This window comes from Furipterus horrens, unplaced genomic scaffold (assembly GCF_987537825.1).
Source record: "Furipterus horrens unplaced genomic scaffold, mFurHor1.1.pri manual_scaffold_13, whole genome shotgun sequence".
NCBI lineage: Eukaryota > Metazoa > Chordata > Mammalia > Chiroptera > Furipteridae > Furipterus > Furipterus horrens.
Window position 1 is genome coordinate 33,137,224 of NW_028327183.1, and position 21,320 is coordinate 33,158,543.

The following is a 21,320-nucleotide window of genomic DNA, read 5'->3' on the forward strand; positions in this document are numbered from 1 at the left end:
AAAAAAGAAAAGTTTTGGGGATGTATGTCTGTTGTCTGTGAGTCTAGCATACAGGCAGGTGAGCTTGCTTGTATGTGACCAAAGGCAAAACTTTTTTTTAACCTATTATTTGGAAATAATTCCAAACTTAATAAAAGCACTGCAGAAACAGTCAAAAGAGTTCCTTCATCCCTTCCCCCGAAGCTTTTGAAGGCTCACGTGGTTGTGACCAGGATGTATGTGTCCATGAAGGCTACCTCTGAGCCCACCGTGTGCCTTTTCTGGTCCAGGATCCAGTGTAGCCAACATGACACATTTAGTTGTTTCGTCTCTTCAGTCTGTTCAAGCCTGGGACCCGTTCTTGTGACCATGACACTTTTATAGTCCAGTCCCATTAAAGGACATCCCCACTGAGGCTGTGCTGTATCCTTGGAGTTAGGTCTAGTTGGGCATTTTTGTCAGGAAAACACAGCAGTCTTGGTGGCCTCGCTGCACGTGGCATTGCTGGTGCTGAGACTCTGACTGAGACAGCTTCTGATGGGCATGGCGAGGCCTTTGTTGAGCAGGTCAGAAGGACTGATGAATATAATATGGAAGCGTTCTGTAAGCTCTGTAAGCTCTCCAGTTTTAAAATTAAAGTAGAACTTCTAGCTGAGGAAAGGACTGTGTTGTTACACTGTAAGAACGGTTCCCCCTCCAGCTGTTTTGCGGACCTCCTGCATCCCCTCTCTGTCTTTCATCCAATAGTCTGTCTTACGGCACAAATAGTCAAAATCTGAAGAGCCATCTTCCACGTGAAGAGCAAGCTTTCCTGAGAAGGAGTTTTCCAAATACCTCAGTGTCTTTAGAGATGTAAGTGAAGCGAGCTGTCGAGAGACACACCCTCAAGGATGGGACCCTTCAAGAGTGCTTTCCAGTCCAAGTTCCAGGGAGCCCGACCCTAAAGTCATGTGTGCCTGACCCACTCGAACTGTTCCTCCAACCAATGCCTGAATGTGGCAAATGAAATCTGCTTTTCAAATGAGACACTATTTTATAGTTTAAAAAGTTACGTTCTGCCCTGGCCGGGTAACTTAGTAGATTAGAGCATTGTCCCAAGGTTGCAAATATGATTCCTGGTCAGGGCACATACAAGAATCAATCAACGAATACATAAATAAATGGAACAACAAATCAATGTTTCTTTCTTTCCTTATCTTTCTCTCCCTCTTCTCTTTAAAATCAATGAGTGAAAAAAAAAAATTAAAACATTACCCTCTGGGTCTCCAACTTTTTCTTGGTTATTTATCTTTTATTATTATACAACTTAATGGTATGATATTATTTATAGTTAGCACATGCATGAACATGATGACAGTGGTGGTTTAGATTAAATTTGCAGGACTTGCCCTGGCTGGTGTGGCTCAGTGGATTGAGCACAGACCTGACATGCCTGGGTTGCAGGCCAGGTCCCTAGTTGGGGGCATGTGAGAGGCAACCACACAGTGATGTTCTGTCTCTCTCTTTCTCCTTTCCTACCCCTCTCTCTAAAAAATAATTTAAAAAAATAGTTTGCAGGACTTTATTTTTTAAGCCCTCCCTTTTTTTCCTTCTCAGTAGTCCTTGAGTATCAGTCAGTGTTTTGTGGTTTCATCTAGCAAGTCTTTTGCTTCATTTTTTAAAGTATATTTTATTGATCATGCTGTTACAGTTGTCCCAATTTTTCCCCCTTTGCATCCCTTCACCTGGTATCCCCCTTCCCTCCAGCAATACACCACCCCTTAGTTCATGTCCACGGGTAGTGCATATAAGTTCTTTGGCTTCTCCCTTTCTTATATTATTCTTAACATCCCTCTGTCTATTTTGTATCAACTGATTATGCTTCTTAGTCCCTGCACCATTTCCCCCTTTCTCCCTCTTCCCCTTCCAGCTGATAACCCTACATATTATCTCCATACCTATGATTCTGTTCCTGTTCTGGTTGTTTGCTTAGTTTATTTTTGTTTTTGTTTTTTTAGATTTTGTTGTTGATAGTTGTGAGTTTGTTGTCATTTTAATGTTCATAGTTTTGGTCTTCTTTTTCTAAGTAAGTCCTTTTAACATTTCATGTAATAATGGCTTGGTGATGATGAATTCCTTTAGCTTTACCTTTTCTGGGAAGCACTTGATCTGCCCTTCCATTCTAAATGATAGCTTTGCTATACAGTGGAATCTTGGTTTTAGGTCCTTGCTTTTCATTACTTTGAATACTTCTTGCCAGCCCCTTCTTGTTTGCAAAGTTTCTTTTGAGAAGTCAGGTGATATTCTTTTGGGAACTCCTTTGTAGGTAACTCTTTGCTTTTCTCTTGCTGCTTTTAAGATTCTTTTTATCTTTAGCTTTTGGCATTTTAATTATGATGTGTCTTGGTGTGGTCCTCTTTAGGTCCAACTTGTTTGAGACTCTGTGCTTCCTGGACTTGTATGTCTAGTTCCTTTGCCAAATTAAGGAAGTTTTCCTTCATTATTTTTTCAAATAAGTTTTCAATTTTTTTCTCTTCCTCTTCTCCTTCTGGTATCCCTATGATTCAGATGTTGGTATGTTTAAAAGTTGTCCCAGAGGTTCCTCATTTTCTTGAATTCTTATTTCTTCTTTCTGTTCTGGTTGAATGTTTATATCTTCCTTTTGATCCAAGTTGTTGATTTGAATCACTGTTGGTTCCTTGTATATTTTTCTTTATTTCACTTTGTGTAACCTTCATTTTTTTTTTTTTTTGCCATACTCTATGAGTTCTTTGAGCATCCTTATCACCAGTGATTTGAACTCTGCATCTGATAGGTTGCCTATCTCCATTTTGTTTAGTTCTTTTTCTGGGGTTTTGTTTTGTTCTTTTATTTCGGTGATATATCTTTGCCTCCTCAATTTGGCGGCCTCCCTGTGTTTGTTTCTGTGTATTAGGTAGAGCTGCTTTTACCCCCTGTATTAGTAGCGTGGCCTATGTAGCAAAGACACATGTAAATTGTGTGGGGTGGAGCCTTAAGTAATTGCCAGGGTGGGGCCACTCGATTAAATGCTTTCTGGCTCCTTTTGTGATGGGGCATTAGAGAAGGGACAAGGCAGCTGCTTGGCTTCTGACGATTTGCCCTGCACTCACCCTGTTTGCAGTCACCTCATTCACTTCTTTTATGTGATTTGGCACTCTTCCAGTTGCTTCCCTGGGGTTTGCTATGTTCTAAGACCAGGCAGGTCCTCTATGTAGCAAAAATCTGGCAGTTTCTTCTGCCGCTCCAACCCCCACTGGTTTTTAGAGCCAGAGGTAATGAGCGTTTATATTCCTGTTGCTGGAACCGTGGGCTGTGCCGTCTGGCCTGTGGCTGGGATCACTCGCTCCCAAGGTATCCCTCCCGATTTTTATCCCCCACATCTGAATGAGGGACTGTCCGATCCACCACCGCTGCTGCCACTTGTCCAAGCCACACCACCTCTGTGCCCTGTGTCTGCAACTCTGCTCCTTCTACCCATCTCAATCAATGTGGCTTCTTTAAATACTTGGTTGTCAGACTTCCATGTAGCTCGATTTTCTGACGGTTCTGGTTGTTATTTGTTTTTGAGATCTGGTTGCAATTCTTTCTTCGGTTGCATGAGAAGGCGAAGCATGTCTACCTATGCCTCTGTCTTGACTGGAAGTCTGCTTCATTTATTGTTGATTGATGTATTTATTTCTGTTCTCACCTGAGGACATTTTTTTTCCATTGCTTTTTAGAGAAAGAGGAAGGGAGAGAAGGAAACATTGATGTGACAGAGAAGCATCTATTTGGTGCCTCCCATACACACCTATACTAGGGCACCTGGATGAGGGATCACAAGCATTCACAACCAGATAGGGATCGAACCCACAACCTTCTGGTTATGGGACAACACTCCAACCAACTAGCCACACTGGCCAGTGCGCTTCATTGATTTTGGTTGCTAAGTAATGATATCCACCTTTATCTGGGTGATTCACAATCATGATTCTCCTGTGAGCTGTTCTAATTTTGGCCTTGCTAGCAGATGGGCTTACACCCAAAATAAGACTAGCTGCTCACCTACTCATTTTTTGTTCAAATCTTAGATGAAAGGCTAGAAGTTGAAGTCTTTGAAATTTCTATGATTACTTGTTCTAGAGGTTTCCAAATTTGAAATGCATAGGGAACTGCAAATGCAAAAGCTGCAACAGCAGTCTTTCAGCCATTAAGCTTCTTGCCAGTCCCTAGCTGATTTCCACATCTTGCCTTTTGGTTGAGGGTGGTGAGTACTCAGTATAGTGCAAGCCCTGGCTGGCCGGGGTGCTGCCACGGAGGGCAGCCATGGCAGTGTGGCCAAGGGAGACATGGTGTGCCTCAGCGCTGCCTATGAGTGCGTTCCAACTTTTTATTTTAAATTTTTTAAAATTGATTTTAGAAAGAGAGAGAGGAAGTGAGGAAAGAGAGAAGAGAAAGAAAGACCTTGATTTGTTGTTCCACTTATTGATGCATTCATTGGTTGATTCTTGTTCGTGCCTTGACCAAGGATCAAACCTGCAACCTTGGCATATTGGGATGTCACTCAGACCAGCTGAGCTACCCTGCTAGGGTCCACGTGGGTCTCCAACTTTTAAGAAACTGTATTGAGACCTGGCTGGTGTGGCTTAGTGGATTGAGTACTCACCTGCGAACCAAAAGTTCTCTGGTTTGATTCCCAGTCAGAGCACATGCCTGGGTTGCATGTGCGAGAGGCAAGCAGTCAATGTTTCTCTCCTTCTCTTTCTCCCTCCCTTCTCCTCTCTCTGAAAATAAATAAATAAAATTTTTAAAAGAAAAAAGAAATGTATGGAATTGCTTTTCTTTTGAACAGCTTTCCATGATCTCTTAGTGGTGTTTCACCTTCAGTGTGGCTTTGGTGATTGCTTTGAAGGTGTTTTTTGAGTCCTAAAGGAATCTGAAAGACTCCTCTGGTACTGGCCATTGATGGGTCAGGTGTGCAGATGGCAGAGATGGGCCAGGCCTGAGGGTGCCAGAGCCTGAGGTCTGCTGTCAGCTGTGACAGACCATTCTGGGACTCAGCACTGTGCATGTGATGACTACTATCAGAAGTGCCAGATTTTAACGAAAACTTCTGGTTATCTCTTTAAGAGAATGAATAATCTTTGTGAAATTGAGTTGACAAAAGGGAGAAGTCATTTGAAAGTTGTCAGATGATTAGTTGGCTGTCTAATCCTGATGTGTCATCAAGTCCCATTGCCCTGCCTGATACAGTGATGGCTGTCCAAGCCTTGGACCCCAGGTGTGCTCGTGGACTGTGGAAGGATGCTGTGGGGTTCACACTGGTCTTCTTTTCTCTGAGCCATGATTTTCTAATATTACAATGAGGTTAAAGTTCATAACCTCACTTGTGGTTTTGTGCCCTTCTGAGTGTGACAGTGTCATTCCTGGTGATTACGAAGAGATTCCCACTGGCTGTTACTGTGACTGAGCACTCAGGACCATGGGAAGCGCTGCACGTCTGTCTCTTTCTGCTTACATTGGTTTTTACACTGAAGACAGAGACCACCTTTTTAGGCAGGCTTGAGCCCACCAGGAAGCATTTACCAGATGGCATCTTCCTCTGAGCTGAACTTCTCTTTGCTGCCGTAAAAAGAACTGCTTCTGCCCCAGGATTTGCTTATGCCCGGAATCCCTGACTGAAGGCCTCTTGTTGGGCTAGGCCAGTAGCAAACAAGTCTCTGTGTGCACAGACACAGCTGAGCATTCTCAGCCATTCAGCTGTGTCTGAAGAGTCTTTGTTACTCCTTGGGGAAGAGCAGTTTCTATTCATGGAAGTACAGAACGCAGAGCAGATGCTGTGCTGGTCGTGGGAAAACCTCGCTAGGGAAGAGAGGTCCCCACCCCATGGATCAGGCAGAGGAGGCCTTGCAGGACCACCAGACCATGTGCAAAGGGCACCTGCATCTAAGAACACTGGGCCCAGCTGAGCGACCTACAGGCAGTCACCTTTTTACAGTTCAACTGGCAGAAAGAAGGCTTTGCACTGAGTGTCTTGTGATGGATGTGTCTGTCCGAACCTCTCTGTTAGAAAGTGTGGGAGGACGTAAACTGTGGTTCTGCATGGAGTCTTTAGAAAACCCCAGCTACCGTGCACGTGGCCCTTTCCATTCTAATCTAGGATCTGTTTTACCATAATACTTGTATAAGGTGTGAAGTTTTGGTCATGGTTCATATTTCTGCCCATGTGTCATGCTGATGCAGCATTACTTGTTTAAAACACTACTTCCTCCACTGAACTGCTTTTGCACCTTCACCAGAGCTCAGCTGGCATATTTAGGAATGTCTGTTCTGGGCTCGTTGGCCTATTTCTTGGTCTCCAAGTCTGTGCTGCACCGCACCACACAGCTTCTTCACTGACAGCCCAGTGAGTCTCAATGGAGAGGGAGGAGTCCTCCCGCTTTGTTCTTGGCCAACAGTGTTGAAGCACTTCTTTCTTTGCCTTTTTTCCTGTAACTTTTTTTTTTTAGATTTTTTTTATTCATTTATTTTTAGAGAGACGGGAAGAGAGGGTTATAGAGAAGGAGAGAAACGTCAATGTGTGATTGCCTCTCACACTCCCGCAACTGGGGATCTGGCTCGCAACCCACGCATGTGCCCTGACTGGGAATCGAACCAGTGACCCTTTGGTTTGCTGGTCGGCACTCAATCCACTGAGCCACACCAGCCAGGCCTCCTGTAACTTTTAGAATAAGCTTGTTCATATCTACCAAGTCATCTTGCTGAGATTTTGATAGAAACACTCACCTAATAGGACAGCTAGAGTAAAAATTTCTGGCAACACCAGGTGTTGGTGAGGACATGAAGGAATTGGACCTCCTACACTGCCAGTGGGAATGTTAAATGTGTAGCCTCTCTGAGAAACAGTCTGGCAGATTCTGAAAAAATTAAATATATATTTGCCATATAACACACTCCTGGTTGCTCATCCTAGAGAAATGTTTACACAAAACACCTGTGCAGCAATGTTCATTTATTTTTAATAGCTGAAAACTGGAAACAACCCAGATGTCCTTCAGTTACATGTATAGTTAAAGTCTGGTATGTTCTCATCATGGTTTCCATGTAGCAATAAAAAGAAACTTAACTGTCCTTTTTTTTCTTATTTTTTAAAAGATTTTATTTATTTATTTTTAGAGGGAAGGGAAGGAAGGGAGAAAGAGAGGGAGAGAAACGTCGATGTGCAAGAGATACAGTGATCGGTTGCCTCTCGCATACCCCCAGCCAAGGATGTGACCCACAACCCAGGCCTGTTCCCTGACTGAGAATTGAACCAATGACCCATCATTTCACAGGCTGGCAATCAATCCACTGAGCCACAGCAGCCAGGGTGAAACTCATAGTCATTATACACAACTGCTGGGATGGATCTCAAGGGAACTATGCTTAATGAAAAAAACCTACCTCTATAGGCTTCGTATTATATGATTTAGTTTATATGAGACTGTGAAAAAGGCAAAATTCTCAGGGTGGAGAACAGATTAGTGGTTACTAGGGGTCAGAAAGGCAGGAGAAGAGGAGAGTGGGACTGTAAAAGGAAGGTCTTTGTGGTGGTGGAATCTACCTGGATCGAGGTGGAGGTTAGAGGAATCTTGTGATAAAATTGCAGAAAACAAGGTGCATACAGAGAAATAAGTGCATGTAAGACTGTTGATATCAAATAAGGCTTGTGGACTATGTATGCATTGTGCGTTTTGACATTGCACTGTAGTTACTTAACATGCCACCTGGGAAAATGGGGTAAGGGACTTCTTTGCACTATTTTTGGACTTTGCTGTGTACCTACAACTATGTCAAAATAGAAAGTTTTTTTTTAATGTATTGATTTTAGAGAGGAAGAGAGAGAGAGAAACATTGATTTGTTGTTCCACTAGTTTATGCATTTGTTGCTTTATTGTTTTATGTGCCATGACTGAGGATCAAACTCACAACCTTGGTGTATTGGGATGATGCTCTAACCAACTGAGCTACTTGCGTAGGGCTGTCAAAATACAAAGTTTCAAAAACGAAACCCTTGTGTTCCTTAGGACCAGGCCCTGGAGTGAGGGGTCTGTTATGGAGGGAGGTCAAGGTGACTTGTGATGGCAGAACTGTGAGTGTCACTGCATTCCTTTCTGCTTGGAGCTCACTGATGTGGTGTCTACCCTTGCCTTGCTGTTGTTTTTCTTCTACACCCACTGTTCCTACTATTTTTTAACATTTTTTTTGCTGCGTGTATAACTTCAGATCTCTGTATTTATAACCTTGATCTGTGGAAGGAAGGAATTTCAGAAATGTGAATGGTGAGCCCTGGCAGGTCCTCCCAACCGGCACTTGGGGAGGAGTGGCATAGGCTCCTCCTGGCACCAGGGAGGCTCCCGGGAAGTGAAGCTGCATCTGGTGGAGGCGCCTCCCTCCAACTGCTTCTCGTTCCCCATGTCCGTGTTTCACTTTTCCTAAAACAAGAGAGTGAGCAAATGGAGCAGAGAGGCTGCTGTGTCACATGTGTGGGCGGTGCTCGCTCTTGTTTCTGAATTTGTTTCTAAAGTCAGAGTGATTTTAAGACATCATCTTTACATTGGCAGAGTGGATACTTCTCTGCACGTTTCACTCTTGGCACATGAATGGGACTGGGCTCATTGTGGCATCCTGGCTTATCCCATTCCATAGTCCAGATTCAGATGAGAGTGGTGTCACATCTCTGTGAGACATTTCTTTGATGTTGTGGAGTTATTTTCTTGGGAATGACATGTAGTTTGGGCTATTCTGGTGGCTGCTTTTTAGTGACACGGGTGGCAGCCCCTCTGTTAGGTGAGTGCCGTCCCTGTACTGGTGTGCTCGGCTGGAACCCTCGCCGTTGTCATGGGATCCTGGAGTGGAGTGAATGACAGTCTGCTGTGAGGTGTCAGTGCCTGATGTGCTCTCAGGATTTAATTCTGTAATATTTCTTATAAATTTCACTTTTGTTAAAAGACTTTATGGGTGTTTTAAAATTGTATTTGTCAATGTCAGTATATTACGGACTTTTTTAAGTTAGGAAAAGATAGGTCATGGCATCTTTATTTTTTAAACTATATATTATGGAACTTTTCAAACATCCACACAAGCAGAAGTGTGCAGTGAGCTGCTATGTCCCAGGCCAGCCCAAGTCCATGTCCACTGCCCTCTCTGTCCCCTCTCCCCAGTGGGTTATTTTGAAGCCAGCCCAAAGCTCTGAATCGTACATACTCTGAATGTATTTCTCTACATTCAGAGAAATATCATGTAACTTAAATTAAAAATAAGTTCTTCAGCCCCAACTGATGTGGCTCAGTTTGTTGGGTGTCATTCTTCAAGGCAGAGGTCGCCTGTTTGATTCCCCGTCAGGACACGCGCCTGGGTTGCAGGTTCGGTCCCTGGCCGGGGCATGTGCAAGGAGTAACTAGTTGATGTTTCTGTCTCACATCAATGTTTTTCTCCCTCTTCCTCCCTTGCCTTCTCTCTAAAACTAACTAAATAAAATCTTTAAAAAAAAAAAGTTCTTCAGCCTTGGCCAGGTAGTTCAGTTGGTTGCAGCGTCATCCCGTACACCAAAAGGTTGCCTGTTTGATTCCTGGTCAGGGCACACACCTACATTGTGGGTTGGATCCTCAGTTGGAGAGTGTATGGGAGGCAATGAATCGATGTTTCTCTCTCTCTAAAAATAATAATAATAATTTCTTCATAGCATCTAATATCCACTGAGACTCAAGTTCCCAGTTGCTTCATAAATGTGTTTTTCCAGTTATAGATCTGGACCATTTATTGGGATGGTTTCCGGACACACTTAAATTCTCATGTGAAAAACCTGGGGTAGAAAACGCAGGCCCTCAGACCAAGTATTAGAAGGATGTAGGAAGTCCCAGCTGTCACTGTAGTGGTCACTGAGGCCCAGGGAAAATGCAGTGATGAAGCAAAGGAGGATGTCCCTTGCTCCCGGGGATTGCCCTATTAGCAGTTCCCTTCAGGGCTGCCTCTGGGGAAGTAAAACAGGCAAGTTCTTGCTCTTGCGATGATGTTGTAGAAAGCTCTCAGGCCCTGGCCAGGTAGCTCAGTTGGTTAGAGCTTTGTCCTGATACACACCAAGGTTGCAGGTTCGATCTCTGGTCAGGGCACATATAAGGATCAGACAATGAATGTATGAATTAATGGAACAACAAATTGATGTTTCTCATTTCCCCTCCCCTGCCTTCTCTTCTTTCCTCTCTCTTTAAAATCAGTAAATACAAAAAAAGTTCTCAGGGAAGGATCAATACTGGATCAATGCTTATGGCCCTCTCATGGACCCTGGCAGAAATTTTCTCCTGTCCTGTGTCTTGAACCTCATGGGGAAGGCCACAATGTTGGGGACCCTCACCATAAAGGCCACTGTCTGTCCCTCAGGAATGGGCACCACTGACCATGTCATCGTCCTGGCATCCACCAACCGAGCTGACATTTTGGACAATGCTCTGCTGAGGCCTGGCCGACTGGACCGACACGTCTTCATCGACCTCCCCACACTGCAGGTCGGTGTGCCCTGAGACTGCCCTCCTTGGTGGGGATGCAGCTGCTTGTTGTGGTGCTTGTCTGTCCAGCCCTCCTTTAGCTCGCTGCTCTTCTCACGGTTTTGCAGCTTATTTTTTGTTTATCCACATTGTTTTTTCCTTTATCCTTAAGTGTCTGGGATTGAATGGACTGGTCTCCGTTGAATTTTGTAGCACATTCTTTGGAGAGCCTCAGAATTCTCATCTTGACCAGCTTAGGTCCTTGGTGCCACACGGTTGTGGAGCATGAGCTGTGCAGCTGCCCTGAAAGCAGGTGGAAGGGGTGGAAGCAGTGACCTTTCAGCCCCACCAGCCTCCTCTGTCTCAGGCCTCTGGTGGAACATTCACCTCTGTATGCCCAGGCCTTTGTGGTGGCCCCTGAGGGCGCAGGAACCCAGGGTGTGGTGGGGACCAGCATGGATAGGGACAGGGCTTGGAGGGTGAGCCTGATGGCTGGTTAGCTGGTTATTGTTCCTGGAGGTGCACACATAGGGACGCAGGGCTGGGGCTCCTGGCATACCCAGTGCTCATTCTGGGATCTCCTCTCAAACTGTTGCTCTAAGAAGCGGTGGGAGGCTGCCCTCTGACACTGCCTACGCAGGAGAAAGGCTGTCCGTCTTCTGACTGTGGGAGATGTTTACATCAGGATGAGTGTGAATCAGAGGTTCCACAAAATAACGTTGTTGTTTTGATGTACTTTATTATCTATTCTGTTATCTTTTTTTTCCTTTTCATTTTGCAATGCTGCTTGCAGCTCTAAGTGGGTTTCCAAACTACAGTTGTGACTGATGATGAAGAAACTCTGGAGAGTCCTCCCAAGTGGCCCCTGTCTGCATGGCGGGTGTGCTGGCCCACACCTATGTCCTCCCTTGTCTTTGGTAGGAAAGGCGGGAGATTTTCGAGCAGCACCTGAAGAGCCTGAAGCTGACCCAAGCTAGCAGCTTTTACTCGCAGCGTCTGGCGGAGCTCACGCCGGGTTTCAGCGGTACGGGGGCCATTTTCCGTTGGTCCTGAGGGTGGAGGTCAGGTGGTCTTTACTTGGTGCACGAGTGCAGGCCTCCCCCTGGTGCCCGCCATCCCCTCCTCTGTGCAGCACAGCCTGGCTGGGAGTGAGGTAGTGCACGCAGAGCCAGCAGGAGGTAGAAGAACTGCATGGCACTTGACTTTTCCTCTCCCGGTGATGGAAAACCCAACAATGGCTCTGCCACCTGCATTAGTCCTAGAAGTTCTGCCTTTAGGGCTCTGCACACAGGCTCTTCACTTCTGTCCATCTCGGGTCGCGAGATTCCACTGCCCCCACTGGGTGCCACCATGGCTAGGCCTTGTCACTGCCTGGTGTACCGCTGCCCTCTCTCACGGTCTCAGTTTTCATAGACACCGACATCACAAATCAAGATATTTTGGGAGCATTTTCTCGATCTTGACATTTTGCTTCCCAACAGTTGTCAGTTTGGTTCAAACTCATAAAATTTCAAAAGAAAAGAAAAAGTATTTTTTTCTGTATGGTTCTCATTTTTTTCTTTTTTGAGTTTTTTAATATTCTTAATGAGAACCTTTTGGATACTAGAGAACCTTTAATTTCTCATCCGTACACTCAGAAATTATTAGGGGATAAAACACCAGATGGTACATGGAAGCCGGCTGGTTACAGTTGTGGAGCACAGCAGTGGGGAGGGCGGGAAGGCTGAAGGAGGCTGGAGTGAATGTGAAGAGATGGTTCTTTGGGTCCAAGAGAGCCTAAGCACTGGCACCTGGCCCCCGCCATGCCTTCCCCTCCTGCATCACTCCCCTGGACCTCTCTTCTTCATTTGCCTGTGTGCCCCCCCCTTTCCTTCCCTCCTCTCAATCTTTGAGGGGTAGAGCCAACACCTCTGCTCTCCCCTCTTGTGCTGACAGGTGCTGACATCGCCAACATCTGTAATGAGGCTGCTCTGCACGCTGCCCGGGAAGGTCACACGTCTGTCCACACATTTAACTTTGAGTACGCCGTGGAGCGCGTCATTGCAGGTGGGAGGCACAAATCCCAAAAGTGAACTTGAGAGGGGGGGTGCAGGGAACAGGTTCTGCTTAGATGTCATAGGGTGGACCTTATTGGCAAAGAGGGAGATACGTAAAGTATTTCTGTGTTTAATAAGTCAGGGCTTTACAACGTGAGTTACTTTTGCATAGTTTAAAATACTGCAGATTTGCTTAAGAACAGACACTTTTCAAACAGAAATATAAAAGGATCTTGCAAACCCAAATGTGAGTGGCGCTCAGCCCACTAGCCATCATGTGATGCCTGAGAGGCAACTGCAAACGTACATGCCAGTGTGCATGTTGTCAGGGGTCCACACTGCTGCTGCCTAAGGCCGAGGGCTCTCCCTCTGCTGAAACTCGTGTGCTCTGCTCAGACAGGAACGGGAGAGGTGTTCAGATCATGGAGGGCTGGGGTACTTCTGGCAGTACCTAGCCATTGCTGCTCAAAGTGGGGTCCATGGGCTTCTAAGAGGAGAGCAGGACTGAAACTGAAAGAAAGTATCTAGAAGCTTTCTTAACTCCATGTGGCAACATCTAGACATGAGTGGTGCATTTTGTCTTTGAACAGGGTTCAGAACAAGAGTATTAGTCCAAGACACTGAAAATTTTTTTAAAAAGGGAAACTGGTTCTTCCTATAGGTCTTTGAGAAGCACCGGCCCTGCACGTAGATAGTGAGTCCTCTGTCATAAGCCGTTCCTGTGCGAAGCGTGTTCCCATCACCCTCAGTTTTGAGTTAAAATCTAGGTCAATGTCACCAGGTTCCCAGGCTGCAGCTTTGGAAAGAAGCAAACTTGCATAGATAGAAGGAACTAAAGTTGCTGTTTCTTACTATAAATTTGGGTTTTGTGTAAGTCATTTATTTTCACATAGAAATTGATAGCTTATAGTCATATTATCAAAGTGGGAAAGACCAAAGAGGATACTAGTAGAATACTATCCCTGCCCCCTCCAATGTATGCAGCACTTATAACGAGACAAGCTCTCTTGTCCTTACTTGTGAGTGGTCTGCCTGAGCTGGAACACATATGTGTTCAGGTTGTATAATCAGCTCTGGTTCAAATGGTTTGTCTGCCCCAGCCAGTGCACCTTATGGTAACTGTGGTAAATGATCCTACTAGCATGATATAGTTAATGCCCTGAACCTAGACCTTATTCAGGTTGCATAAAACAGAAACTTAAGGATATTTGGCAAATTTGGGGCAGTGAATGAAACCTCAGCAGTAATTTGAACAGGGGAAATGTAAGATAAAGTCACCAAGGCAAGAGGTAGTCAACTCCTAAGGGTGAAAGAAGTGTAGAGTCGCAAAGGCTGCACTTACCCCTGCTAGTTCTGGGAAAAGGGTCAACAAGAAACCTAGAGCTTGGAGTGGACCCCTTACTAATCTTTAAGCCCTGCAGCCCCACCCACAAAGCCTGCAGGAGCTTTTTTTGGCCTGTTCTACCATTTATGGAAGTGGGAACAAACATGGCCCCCTCCAACACCTCTCTTGCCTAATGAGTTTTCCTTCAAATTGGAGTAATAGTAAGGTTAGTTGTGGAAGGGGTCAGCCTGAGGCAGAAACACAGGAGTTGAATGTCCTAGGAGGATCTCAGTTTAATAACACAGTAAAAAACTTGAAAGGTTGAGCAAGGAAGGTTACTGCATGCTTACACAGGATGATTAGTGGGCCCAAACTCAGAGTTCTGGGTTTTCTTCCAGGGACGGCCAAAAGGAGTAAGATTCTCTCAAAGGAAGAGCAGAAGGTAGTTGCATTTCATGAGTCAGGCCATGCTTTGGTTGGCTGGCTGCTGGAGCACACGGAGGCTGTGATGAAGGTAGGGTGTTGGAGGGTGGGAGCCAGGGAGGGTCTGGGGTCTTGGAGGGTGGGAGCTCAGCTGGCCCTTGAACAAAGCTGACTTTAGGAGCTCCGTGTGTTTGTGCTTGGTGAAGAGAAAGCGCAGCCTGAGGTGGACCTGGGGACAGGTGGAAGGTGAGACTGTGCAGGAGCCCTCAGCTAGGGCAGAATGAGGTCTTACATCTAAACCAGTGGGGTCCAGTTAGGAGCATGACCATTGGAAAGCCACATGACCATTTGGTGTCTTGCTCCCATCTACAGTCAGCCTTGGAATTAAGAACTACCAAGTTTACTATCAGCTATAAAATGTGTTGATCTAATGATTCCTAATCTTAAAAAGAAGTAACTTGAGTACACTTTTTATTTTTTAAGATGAAAGACATTCTCTTTTTCTTAGATTTTATTTATTTTCAGTGCGAGGGGAAGGGAGGGAGAAAGAGAGGGAGAGAAACATATATAGATGTGTGAGAAAAACAATTGTTGCCTCCTGTACACCCCTAACTGGGGACCTGGCCCGCAACCCAGGCACGTGCCCTGACCAGGAATAAAACCAGCAACCATTTGGTTCACAGACTAGCACTCAGTCCACTGAGCCACACCAGCCATGGTCAAGTACACTTTTTAAAAAACACTACTCTTATAGACACTGTGAGTTTGATGAAAATTTATTTGTATCAAATGGTAGTATAGATAGTCCCCCCAAAATGTGTAGGTTTGTGACCATGAGATCCTTGAATGATCATTAAGGAAAATGTAAATGTTTGGGATGTAGGTGTCTGGTCTGTAAAGGTAAGGGCGTGGATTATAATTTTACCCCCCACCAGAGTGAGTGAAGCCACTGGCAAATGCAGGTGGTTTGGTTTTACTAGCTGGGAAGGAGCTGCATTGCAATTCCCTAAAACCCAAACATGGGAACAATGTAGCAATTGCCAGCCTGGTACATTAGTGTTTAATGTCTGACAATCAGTGTTAGTCTGGTTATGTTTGATGATGTCCTGCTGATCAGGCCAGTTCCTTTTATGTGCTCATCAGAGGGCTGAGTCTAGTATTTTGTGACAGAGATCAGTGGATGCAGCAGTCACTGAGGTAGGGGATTGGGACTGGGCCCAGGTTGAGGCAGGTGGGACAGACACCTAGGGTGTGATATTTATAGGACATTAAAAAAATTCAGTAATCAGAATAAATATTTTAATGCAATATCTCAAAAAAATATTAGTGCAGAAATATCCACAATGAAGTAAAAACCACAATTTTAAACTTCCTTTTCTCAGAAATGTTGCTTTATTTGATGGCTGAAAGTCATAAACTGGTCATAATGTAACTGCACACAGGTCTGACTACCTGCCACAATGAAAGCCAAACTCATGAGACAGGTACTAGTGAGAAGGAAAGTGGTTTATTCAAGTGCTGATCACCTGAGAAGATAGGGGACTCATGTCTCAAAGTCCATCTTAGCATTTCAGTGCAGGCAGAAGTTTCTGTAAGGAGTGGGGGAGGTGATTGATGAGCACAGTCCACTCTGATAAAGCAAGTGATGTTGCGGTGTGCATCATCCTGGCTCTACAATTGAAGGTCAGCAAATATTCCAGAGCTGGGATGACTGAAGAAGGTCAGAGTCTGTATCTTTTGAAGTTAGTTCCCAGGATTGTTACACAAACATGCAATTTATGTACAAGCTACATATTAGGCAGTCAGCACTTAACAGAAACAATGTCAAAACAATGGTAGGTCCCTGGCTGGTGTGGCTCAGTGGACTGAGTGCCGGCCTACAGACCGAAAGGTCACTGGTTCGATTTCCAGTCAGGGCACCTGCCTGGGTTGTGGGCCAGGTCCTCAGCTGGGGGTGTGCAAGAAGCAACTGATGGATTGTTTCTCTCATATATCAATATTTCTCTCCATCTCTTTCTCCCTCCCCACCTCTAAAAATAAAGAAAATAATTTTTTAAAAAATGAATGGTAGTGTGGGTTACAATTCCCCACTATTACAATAATGAGAAAACCTCCCTCCTGCCCTGGCCGGTGTGCCTCAGTGGATTGAGTGCTGGCCTGTGAACCAAAAGGTCACAGGTTCGATTCCCAGCCTGGGTTGTAGGCCAGGTCCCCAGTTGGGAGTGTGTGAAAGACAACCAATTGATGTATCTCTCACACATCAACGTTTCTCTCCCTCCCTCCCCTGTCTAAAAATAAAGTCTTTTTAAAAAAAGAAGGCAAAGCTTTCTCCTGAGGCTCAAGGCTCATACTTTGCTAGGGAAAAATGAAGTTCCCATTGCTCTTTGGTTTGGCTTTTATTTATAGCCTTTTCAGTTGTAGTTTACTTTAGTGTTGGATTTAAGCTCCCCCTTCAATTCTCAGGGCACTGTGAGGTGGTTCTGCTGCTGTAACCCTCAGAAACGGCATCTGTAGCCCAAGTCTCTCCTTGTTGCTCAGGAGCACACCTTGTCCTGCTGGGCTGTACACACACCTGGTGTTGGGCTGTGGGGGGAGGCTAAGGCAAGGATGGTTCCATGTCCTCCATATAACCTCCTGGTGAGGGATAATGGTGGGGGTATCCTTGGTGGCGTTGGTCCTTGCACCTTTTTGTTGGTTTACCTAAGAGCTCCTATCTTTGTTTTGTTTACTTCATATATACCTAGTAATGTGCAAGGAAGACACGCCCACCATGTGTGAGCTGCTCTCTTCAATGATAGGATCTTCTTGTTATAAAAATGGGGATAGTGTAAATGTGCTTAATGGCTTTGAAACCTTCTGATTAAAGACTTTTTTTTTTAATCCTCACCCGAGGACATTTTTTTCATTGCTTTTATAGAGGAAGGAAGAGAGAGAAACATCAATGCGAGAAAGAAGCATCAATTGGTTGCCTCCCATACATGCCCAGACCAGGGATCTTATGTGCCTGGACTGGGGATCAAACCCTCAACCTAGATATGTGCCCCATCTGGGAATTGAACATACAACCTTTCAGTTATGGGATGATGCTCCAGCCAACTGAGCCACACCAACCCGAGCTGAATATTGCTTTAGCTTCATCCCTAAACCCCACATTCTGCCCTGGCCAGTGTGGCTTGGTTGGACGTCATCCTGCAAAGCAAAAGGTCATTGGTTCAATTCCCAGTTAGGATACATGCCTGGGTTGTGGGTTCGGTCCCCAGATGGCTCAAGTGCAAGAGTCAACCAACTGATATTTCTCTCCCTCTCTTTCTCCCCCCCTTCCCCTCTCTCTAGAATCAATAAATGGAAAAAAACAAACAAACCCACATACTGTCTGCTAACTCGGGCCATCTGACATTCTATAGGTCTCCATCGCACCTCGAACAAATGCTGCACTGGGCTTTGCTCAGATGCTCCCAAGAGACCAGCACCTCTTCACCAAGGAGCAGCTGTTTGAGCGGATGTGCATGGCCCTGGGTGGCCGTGTATCGGAGACCATCTCCTTCAACAAGGTCACTTCTGGTGAGGAGCTGGCCCTGCAGGGTCTGGAGTTCTCACAGTACTTTCACATCTATTATCCCTCCGTGGGGGGACGGCGGGGGAGGGCAGTAAATCTGATGGAAAGATTTGAATAGTAAGATACAAATATACTCTGAATTTCATTAAGTGGTTTTTTTTTTAATTAATTTGTTTTATTTTATTTTTAGAGAGGGGAAAGGAGAAAGAGAGGGAGAGAAACATCACTGTGTGGTTGCCTCTCACTCACACCCCCAACTAGGGTCCTGATGTGCAACCTAATAATGTGCCCTGACTGGGAATCGAACCAGCGACACTTGGCTCACAGGCCGATGCTCAATCCACTGAGCCACAGCAGCCATGGCCCTCATTAAGTGTTTTTTAAAAGATGAGCTATGGTCAAAGGAGATTTGAAACTAAGCAAGACTTTTTAAATAATTTGTTACAAAAAAATTTACATACATGTAGACTATAAATGCATTTAATTGATAATTATTGGTAATTCAAGCAACCTCACTGTTCTCAAGTTGCTATTTCACTGTTATGTCCAGAGAGCAGGTGGAAGATGTTCCCTGCTTGATCCCTGTCATTGGGGTTCAGTGTTGACAAGTGTGCCTCATGTACACCTGGACTTGTGCTGGAGAACTAACTGTTGGTGAAATGAATGCAAATATGCACCCCAAGTACTTTTTTATTTTTATTAAAAAATTTTTATTCATTGATCTTAGGGAAAGGAATATCGATTTCTGTTGTTCCACTTATTTATGCATTCATTGGTTGATTCTTGTAAGTGTCCTGACCGGGGATTGAACCTGCAACCTTGGCATATCGGGGTGACATTAACCAACTAAGCTATGTGATCAGGGCCAGAGTAATTTTTTAAACAAAACAACATTTCTAAAAGTTTTGAGACTCTTTTAGGAACAGTAACAGGATACAGTTTTCCTCTGGGGACTCTGCTCTCAGGCTCAGGTGTGTGCCAGTGCAGACCCTGACTCTGCATCTCTAGCAAAGAAACCTTTTCTTGACCTCATGCTCCAGGGGCCCAGGATGACCTGAGGAAGGTCACTCGTATTGCCTATTCCATGGTGAAGCAGTTCGGGATGGCACCAAGCATTGGGCCCATCTCCTTCCCTGAGGCTCAGGAGGGCCTTTTGGGCATTGGACGGCGCCCCTTCAGCCAGGGCCTCCAGCAGATGATGGATCATGTGAGTATGCAGACCTCACTGCTGCACCTTGTGTGGGACTCTGCTCCATCCCACCCCACAGGGGTGGTGGGGGGAAAATCTCTATTCAGAGGAGGCCTCCCACTGAGCTTAGGCCTGCCCATATGCCCCGACATTGTGGCTGTTCCTCTTGGCTTCTGTCGCTCTGACATGCTGAGTGTGTGTTCTTAGATGAGGACCTATGTGGCTCCTGATGAAACCATAGATGACTGTGAAGAGAATCAAATAAATGCATCAAATTACAGAGCCAGTGCCAGTGATCTCTGTGGCCAGCAGGGACGTGTGGCATTGTCCACAGGAGACTGGAGCAGCACAGTGTTTGGCCTGTTCCGGGGCAGCTTTAGTTGGCCTGGTGCACGAGCATGTGAGGCAGCTGCGGGCATGAAGGGCTGACACAGGGTCCCTGGCCTGCAGGAGCGGTGGGGCACCTGTGGGTGTAAATGGCTGCTGATGGGCCAGCATTCTGAACTAGGGTATTCCCAGAGTGTGGGGTGGGGGCGGGGAGCTGTTGGCAGCTGAGCTCTCCTGGTCATTGTGAGAGACAAAAGGTTCTGTTTCTGAACCGGTCATTTTCTGGTGAGATTTGGTGTCAGAACCAGCCTGTAGACACTTTGAGCAGTGGTCAGCTGTGCTCATTACAGATCTCTCCTTTAATCACACAGGAAGCTCGACTGCTGGTCGCTAAGGCCTACAGGCACACTGAGAAGGTGCTGCAGGACAACCTGGACAAGCTGCAGGCGGTGAGACTTACTGCTTTCTGACCTCTTATCTCCTGTCTGTCTCTCCAGAAGTTGTGGGGGGGAGGGGGGGAGTTGCCGACCATCACTACCCTGTACTGGCACAGCTGGTCACTCTTCCATGGACTAGTTCAAATGAACACAGAGCTTTAGGAAACACCAATGTGTTCCACCCAGCTCAACTGAAATATTATATTTTCCATTTTTTTACTATTTTATAATGAACATGTCAAGCCAATTCCTTTAAAGTAGAAGAACGTAGTAAACCCTCATGTGTCCATTAGCCAGCATCCGCAATTATTAATGTCAGGCCAATTTTTTTAAATCTTTTTCTTAACTGTATTTTATTGATTATGTTGTTACAGTTGTCCCAATATTTTCCCCCTTTGCTCCTTTCTGCCCACTACTCCCCTTCCCTCCAGCAATCCCAACCCCCTTAATTCATGCCCATGGGTCATACATATAAGTTCTTTGGCCTCACCCTTTCCTATATTATTCTTAACTTCCACCTGTCTATTTTGTACCAACCAGTTATGGTTTTTAGTCCCTGCACCATTTCCCCATTTCTCCCCCTCCCCCCTCCCACCTGATAACCCTCCAAATGATCCCCATACCTATGATTCTGTTCCTATTCTGGTTTGCTTAGTTGGGTTTTGCTTTTATTTTTTAGATTCAGTTGTAAGTTGTGAGTTTGTTGTCATTTTAATGTTTTTAATTTTGATCTTCTTTTTCTTAAGTTCCTTTGACAATTCATATAATAATGGCTTGGTGATGATGAACTCCTTTAGCTTTACCTTGTCTGGGAAGCACTTTCTCTGCCCTTCCATTCTAAATGATAGCTTTGCTGAATAGAGTAATCTTGGTTGTAAGTCCGTGCTTTTCATCACCTTGAATACTTCTTGCCAACCCCTTCTTGCCTGCAAAGTTTCTTTTGAGAAATCAGCTGATAGTCTTATAGGTACCCCTTTGTAGGTAACTCTCTGCTTTTCTCTTGCTGCTTTTAAGATTCTCTCATTATCTTTCCCCTTTGGCATTTTAATTATGATGTGTCTTGGTGTGGTCCTTTTTGGGTCTAGCTTGTTTGGGACTCTCTGTGCTTCCTGAACTTGTATGTCTATTTCCTTCACCAAATTTGGGAAGTTTTCCTTCATTATTTTCTCATATAAGTTTTCAATTTCTTGCTCTTCCTCTTCTCCTTCTGGTACCTCTATGGTTTGGATGTTGGCACATTTAAAGTTGTCCCAGAGATTCCTAAGCCTCTCCTCATTTTTTTCAATTCTTGTTTCTTCATTCTGTACTGGTTGACTGTTTTTTTTCTTCCTTATGTTCCAAATCCTCGTCACTGAGTTGTCCCATTGGAACCTTGATCCGTTCCCCCTTTTGGGCCATACTTCTCTCTCTCCTCATTTTGATGGACTCCTGTGTGTGTTTGCCTCTGTGTCTTAGGTAGAGGTGTTGCTCCTGTTACATTGTGAGGGGCGGAGCCTTAGGTATTCCTCAGTACAGGGCGACCCGTTTCACCACGTTGTGGTGCTGCA

The 21,320-nt window shown here is 45.1% G+C and overlaps 1 protein-coding gene and 1 pseudogene across 1 annotated transcript in view; one reads left to right on the forward strand and one right to left on the reverse strand.

Moving 5' to 3' along the window:
• Positions 1-21,320, forward strand: part of SPG7 (SPG7 matrix AAA peptidase subunit, paraplegin) — a 45,431-nt gene that overhangs the window by 20,177 nt on the left and 3,934 nt on the right. The window contains exons 10-16 of the mRNA XM_090259317.1: positions 10,378-10,502; positions 11,403-11,505; positions 12,417-12,527; positions 14,240-14,355; positions 17,669-17,825; positions 18,861-19,027; positions 19,708-19,785. Of these exons, the coding sequence (XP_090115443.1) occupies positions 10,378-10,502; positions 11,403-11,505; positions 12,417-12,527; positions 14,240-14,355; positions 17,669-17,825; positions 18,861-19,027; positions 19,708-19,785 (857 nt within the window). The remainder of the gene's footprint in view (positions 1-10,377; positions 10,503-11,402; positions 11,506-12,416; positions 12,528-14,239; positions 14,356-17,668; positions 17,826-18,860; positions 19,028-19,707; positions 19,786-21,320) is intronic.
• Positions 3,843-4,286, reverse strand: LOC149994426 (dnaJ homolog subfamily C member 15 pseudogene; annotated as a pseudogene).